General features: G+C 36.2%; 1 protein-coding gene across 2 annotated transcripts in view; it reads left to right on the top strand.

Moving 5' to 3' along the window:
* The first annotated feature begins 1,060 nt into the window (after positions 1 to 1,060).
* Positions 1,061 to 7,155, top strand: part of TRAPPC3L (trafficking protein particle complex subunit 3L) — an 83,800-nt gene continuing 77,705 nt past the window's right edge. Inside the window, exons 1-2 of one of the 2 annotated variants that reach the window (XM_007484460.3) lie at positions 1,061 to 1,424; positions 3,938 to 3,985. In XM_007484460.3, the coding sequence (XP_007484522.1) occupies positions 1,383 to 1,424; positions 3,938 to 3,985 (90 nt within the window). In that variant the 5' untranslated portion in view covers positions 1,061 to 1,382. The remainder of the gene's footprint in view (positions 1,425 to 3,937; positions 3,986 to 7,155) is intronic. The other variant, XM_001379515.5, reaches the window with a different exon arrangement.

Here is a 7,155-nt window from a genome sequence, read left to right as displayed (position 1 = left end):
TCACCTAGGGCAATGATGGCGAACCTATGGCACATGTGCCATAAAAGGCACGCCTACAGTTGCTCCTCAGTGTTTGATACTAGAAAGCCAGAGGGGCTTGGGGTGGAGATGTTCCCTCCCCCTCTGCATGCACCTGAGGACATTCCTCACTTCCCCTCCCCTCTAACCAGCAGCCAAAAGGGAACACTTCCTCCCTCCCATCTGGGATAAGGGTAGGGCTTGGGGCTAGGATGGGTGGGGACTCTGCACTCCAGCTCTAAAAGGTTTGTCATCATTGACCTAGGGCTAAGGGGAGAATCAGGAAGCTAAGACTACCTTCGCCAGGCAGTCTATTTATACTCCATCCTAGGAGATGCTAGCTTGATAGTGTTTATTCAGATAGTTTTTTAAACCCTTACCTTCTATCTTAGTAGTAGTTCTAAGACAGAAGAGTAGAAAGAGCTAGGCAATTGGGGTTAAATGACTTGCCCAGGGTTACAGAGCTAGAAAGTATCTGAAGTCAGATTTAAGTCCAGGATCTTCCATCTCTAGACCTGACTCTCAATCCACTGAGCTACCTAGCTGCCCCACTGTATTCTCAACAAAATTTTGTCAGGGAGTAAGGATAAAACTCTCCAAGTAATTAAAATTCTTCAAAAGTTTAAGACACAAATACAAGTGACCAGACTATAACAAAAATGCCTACTAACTCTAAAGGGACATTATTAAGTCTCTTATCTCACCCTCTCCATCCCTTAATTTAAAATCTTGGTAAGATGTTTGCTTTATATTCTGAAATTATGGATTTTAAAATCTATATTTTTATTCAAAATATTATTAAATTATTATTAAAATAAAATAAAAAATTTAAGAATATTCAAAACTATGTTATAAAAACTGCATTTTTTCCAGTTTTTAACCAAGACTTAGAACCTATAAATTGATGGTAGTGTCTCTCTAATTTATAGAACAATCAATGCAAGGAGTATATAATGCCAGCACTGAGATTTCTCTTGGACTGTGAAAGTTTATTTGCAATTAAAAAAAAATCTTGGCATGAGAACAGAATACCACTCACATATTCCCTAAGGCAAAGAATTCTCAGTGTCTCTGAGCTGAGCTGTGCAGCTGGTTCTAACTTCACACAGAGATATCCAACTATTATGTCTAGAGATCTATCCTTTTGGGTGGAGCAGTTATTTGATCTCTATCAAGTTATTGAGGCTAGAAGTTAATTCTTCTGTACACAAAATTTCACCTCTGCAATTGCACACAGAGCAACAAGAGTGTGGAGAGCTTGAAAGTAATCCTTTTGAAATGCAAAGACACTTCAGAGTGAGAGAAGACTGATCATAGGAAAAAGGAGAGAAACCGTTCATCCCATTCTTCATTATTCAAGTATCATGTCTCGTCCTGGAAACAAAAGACCAGAATACCATAAAATAGTAAGATTTTTTTCCTATACATATTAATATGTTTAACAGTGTTCTCTATTTCCAAGAATGTGGTTTCTTGAACTCTACCTCAGTTGGCAGGGATGATTAAAAAAATTGTTCCATGTAGTATTTGAAATCACTCATCTATCAACAGAAAGCTTAATGAAACCTATATTTATGATACCTCTGGGGATATTTATAATTATGGTGAAACATTAAAAGTATTCCAAGGCAGTGAGAGGTGCCATAAAAAACATTTTGGAGGCGTATCTTTCTTCTAATTAGTGTCATCCTAAGAGATGTGAAATTATCACTAAGTCAAGTTTATTTTACTTGTAACTCTATAATTATAATATGATTAATAAGTTGTTTGATAATGCTGCATGAATTAAGTAATAAATGTGTGTAAATATATGTGTATACAATTGCATATATGTAATTAACTGTGTTAACATCAATTAGAGCCAACATAGGAAAGCTAGGCTTTAAAATCCATGCATTAAGAATACTTAATATATTTAAATTTTGTGATCATTTCTATGATTCAGCTTGCAGTGTTTTTTTTTTCTCAGCAAATTCCTCTAAATGTAGTCATTTAAAAGAAAATTTTAAGCTTTTTAAATGGGCTTTGAGGATGGTGGAAATATTACTTCATATTTCTTGCCATTGTGATGCAATTTTAGGCATGGAGAAGTCAGAGATTTGAAAGCCCATTTTAGATTAATAATCACCAGCTTCACACTGTCAGGACTGCTGGATATTGAATCAGATGATTACACTTGAAGCAATTCTGACAGGTGGAATTTAGGATTACTATAGCAGGCTCTAAGATGGTAGCTAAAAATATTTGCAGAGCCTCTTGTGATTCTAAATGATATCATACTCTTATATAGCATTCAAAAGTTTTTTAATGTACTTTTTCTTTTGGTTGTGAATATTATTAAGCTGCTTTATCATATCTATTAATTGAATGTGACTTTAAAGGAACTTTCCCCCTTAAAATGCGCAAAGCATCAAAGAACCATTAAAAAATATGGCATAGTGTCTTCTCTATGTGAAAATAACAAACATAGTATTTTATGGCTTGCAAAATGCTTTACAAATATTTTCTCACTTTATTCTCATGACAATCCTGTGAGGTAGATGCTGATATTATACCTATTTTACATACAAGGCACAGAAGTTAAGTGACTTGCTGAAGGTCACACAGCTAATGTCTGAAGTACTATTTGAATTTAGGTTTTCCTGACTTCATATTCAGTTCTTTTATCTATTATGTCACATTGCTGCTGAAGATGAAGCTACTGTCCAGCAGAGGATGTGTTTTGAGGTGTTTTCTGAGGAACAGAATTGAATTTGTGCTGATGAATTTCTCTCTCCTAGTCTCTGCTTTGCCTAAAAGCTTATTTGCATAAAAAAAAGGCTGTAACTGAGAGTGGGCTTCATGATAAAAGAAGCCAACTCAATTTAGATTGAACCTGCAATCTTGACATCATTTTCTAGTCAGCTAATAAATTTAAATTGCTCATAAAATATAATTATAATCCACTTAAGCCTGATCCATTTTATTGCATTTGATCCTCATTGGTGATTTTTCCTTTTCAACTGCCTTTGAAGCAAAATGATAGTTCCGCAGTGGTACAATCACTGTCATTCATTCTTTATATAAAGCATTGGTCTTGAGCTAAACAGAAGGTCTCTATCCCTGAACCCTCCCCATCACAAGTTAACATTCTTAGACCCTCCACAATAATTTTGATAAGAACAACTTGCTGTCTCTTAAATTCTCTTGGAATGTGTCTGCATATGGTCCCCAAACCCTGCATGGGCTACTTGGACAGAGGCGATGCCTAGATGCATTATGGCTAAGGCAGAAAGGGTCATTTTATGCAGTGATGCTACAAGGAATATCATGGAAAAAGCCAGTGTAACAGTAATAGAATAGGGAATTCTGCTTACATCAGAGAACAAAGATATTTCTAAAGATAGTCCTTAAAAGATGTAAAATTTGATTGAAATGTACTTAACTCATTAATTGGTTCCATAAACAATCTCTCATTTTTTCAGAAACAGTTAAAGCCCAAGTTTCTGCTTTTTTAAAAAAAAGGAATGGATATCTGAAAGGTTAAACTACATGTGTGTACATATATATACATATAAAATATATTACATACATTTATAATATAGTATATAATACACCTCCAATATATAAAATATATTCCTATTTGTATTATATACACATGTATGCATATGGATATATATGCATATATGTGAAATCAACCTCAGAGCAAAACCAAACTCTAATTATTAATTAGGATTTGAGAAAATGTTTCACCTGATATCAGTTATCAATTGGCATAAAACTAAAGCCAGGGTCTGTAGGTATGAACTGAAGGTTTTTCCAATGCTTTTTTTTGCCTGTTGTTATACATTACTTTTCATTGGCTTTTAGCAGCAACAGAAAGCTCTGCAGTACTTGGTCATTTTTACTTCCTTCATTTTTGCTTCTTTTTATGTTGTAGGATTGGCATTTACCAGCAATTTCATCCTCTGCTTCAGCACATTCCATGGTATGCAGAAGATTTTGTTTCCAGTTTCACAACATTTCTTATCTTTTCTGATGAGTTGCATTGCAGCCTCAGTGGCCAGAACCCACTCCCTGTTATGGCTTGTCAGAGCCCTAGGCTGACCCATTTGTTTTGGTTGGAATTTTTTGATTGTTATATCTCAGTTATGGCCACTCCTCATTTTTAATATTTTAAGTATATTCACTGTACTAAATTGCCTCATTTGTTAAGAAGTATAGTGTAGTGGTTAGAAAGCTGACTTCAAATCCAAGAAAACTGGGGTTCCTAGTCCTACATCTGATATGTGTTGGTTGTTTGACGCTGGCCAATTCATTTAAACCCTAAGAGCTCTGGGTAGCTCTCTGACATGATTAGTTGCAGAGAAAGAGTCAATCTGCATTTACAGAATGCAGTTCCCTCACCTGAGAGTTCCCTGTACCAATGGAATCACAAGCCAGTCCCAATGACATATTTTATTGCTCTTATTTATAAATATTAAAAAAGATGAGTCACCATTTGAAGCAATAATAGTAGTGGTGTGAGTTATAGAGAGATGAGAAGAGGAGAAGGTAAAAGAAAAGGGAGAATTTTGAATAGAAGAGTGGAAAAGAAAAACAATAGCTCATTTTCTCTGGGTATCTGGCATTGTTGATAGCCTGAATCCCAGGGTTGATCAATGCATTGTTCCCTTCATCTGAATGTAACCTCATTTAAAATAGGACTATAAAAATAAAGTAAAATAGGACTATAGATTCTGAGGAGGAAATTATACTTTCTCATCTCCACTCCCAGATGATATACATTGCCAGCAGAGAAGAAGAGAGGGCTTGACATGATTTGTTTTGTTCAAACATATCTTATTAGCCTAGGAGAAAAATGATAAGCACAGCTCACATTTACATGGTGTTTGATAGCTCCCAAAGCACTGCCCCCCAAACTAGGTAGGTAGCATAAGTATTAATATGATTATCATTCCTGTTTTGTAAATGAGGAACCTGAGGTTCAGAAAGGTTAGGTAGCTTGCCTCATTCAGGAACTGAGCCAGATGACCTCAAGTCCAATGATTTCCCATTATATCATTCCAATGGCAGAACCAAAACATAAATGACCTTCGTTGGATGATTTAACTTCCATTTCACATATTTTGAGCATGTCTCTAGTAATAATTGCTTTCATCTGAATAACTGCTTTGACTTATACAAAATTGATATATATAAAATGTCAATACACTCAAAAACTTGTGATTTCACCAGAATGGGAATTACCTCCATCAACGAAGATAGCAAATTTTAGAAGGTTCCAATTAAAACATTGTAGTAGTGTAAGGAGGCTTTTCCGGCTCAGAGAAATTAAGGACTTACCCATAGTCATGTGCTATTTATTGTCAAAGTTGGAATTTGAAACCAGGTCTTCTCTCCTGCAAAGACATAATTAAGAATTCTGGCATCTGAGGCAAATTCATTAGGAGCAATAAAATAGATGGAGGGGTTCTAAGACTGGAGTATTTACTATGGTAATGATGTGAGGAAGTTGAGGAACTGGAAGAAAATGATATTTGAAAGCAAGGAAGGATTGGGGTGGAGAAAACAGTGAGTCAGTTATTGAATTTACTTCAGGGGTGGGAGAATGAACTCCTGGTTCTTGAGATGACAGTAATGAGAATCTGGACAAGATAAAGTAAACTCTAAAGTAAGAAATATAGTCTTTGAATGATGACAGCAGAAAGAAAACCAGAAAGTAGCAGTGAAACAAGAAGGATGCCAATTCCCACTCCTGATAGTTTTTTAGGGGGTATAGGAGAAGGAGTCATCTTTGGAGAGGGAATCAAGAGATGTAGCATCCTCAAGAGAGAGTTAGATTTTGGTGACCACAGGGAAACTGAAGAAGTATGAGGAAGAAATATAGGGTGAAATATGTTGGTTAAGAAAAGGAAAGGATTTTTGAAGACATAGTGGGAAAGGAGGGAGTAGGTGGATTGGGTCTAAGGAGGTTTAGTGTTGAATTTTTGATGTGGAAGGAGATAATCAGCTTTGGGTTCCTGAATTGGTACCATACTCAATTCAGGCATCCCATGTGGTATGGGTTGCCAGGCCAGCTGGCTCCTCAGGGATGGTAAATAAGCCTAGGCAGAAGGACATTATGGCTATAGAACCTAGTGGGTGGGTGCTCAAGGGACAAGATAAGAAAACTAGAAATTGAAGGGGTGAGAGATCTCTTCCAAACTCCCAGATATCAGTTCCTGGGACAAAAGCCTTGGTTTTCCATGCTACTTCTAGCTCTACTTGATTCTAGAACTACCTCACATTGCTCTGTGAATTAAATAATAAAACTTCTCCCATCTTACAGGAGAGAAAACTGAGCCTTAGAAGCTGTATGACTTGCCCATAACTAGGATCATAGAATTAGAGATGCAGAGCTAGCAGGAACACATAAAATAATTTTTCAATTTTACAAATAAGGAAACTGACTCCTAAGAAGGTTAAATGACGCAATGTTACCTAGCTAGTAAGTGAAATGGAGAACTGAGTAACAAGGGACTAGTCCTTCAGTAATGCACAATTTGCTCTCTTTGGTGCCAACTCACAAAAATGTTTGGGGAGACAGCTTTTGAAACTGCTTCACATGTAAGGTGGGGGCCCTGCCTCCAATTTAGAATTCTGAAAACTATGAGTCCATATTTCTACTTTTATAATGGAAGTCAATGGTAAAATATGCTTTGGTTGACCAAAAAGAATAATAATTTGATAGTCTTATATCCCCTCCAGAAGGCTTTTTTCTACATGTGGCCCTCAAAAGTTATTAAAAAATAAAGTATATAATAATATTTTTGAAAGAATAGGGAAGTGGTGTGGAAACTTCCTTTTACCAGATTATAACCCACTTGTGACTTAGCAAGGAATTATCATACATGTTGTAATGTGTGGTGGAGAGAAAATGGGAAAAGTCTGAAGCAGAGATGGAGAAGCTAGGGCTGCTGAACTGTCAATCAAGAAGAACATTCTAATTGGAATGGTGATGAGGAAGGACCATTAAATAGGAACAAACTGAAAACTTGGCCTCTTTGCCCTTGGGACAGAAAGGAGGAAGGACAGAAAAGTCCTGCTCTCTGGTTTCTCTCTACTATACCACAGTGACTGAATCTTCAAGACCTGTTGACGATTTTCCCAAATCTG

The sequence above is a fragment of the Monodelphis domestica genome, chromosome 2 (genome assembly GCF_027887165.1).
Source record: "Monodelphis domestica isolate mMonDom1 chromosome 2, mMonDom1.pri, whole genome shotgun sequence".
Classification (NCBI taxonomy): Eukaryota; Metazoa; Chordata; class Mammalia; order Didelphimorphia; family Didelphidae; genus Monodelphis; species Monodelphis domestica.
Note: the sequence above shows the minus strand (reverse complement) of the source record. Positions and strands in the feature narration are given on the sequence as shown.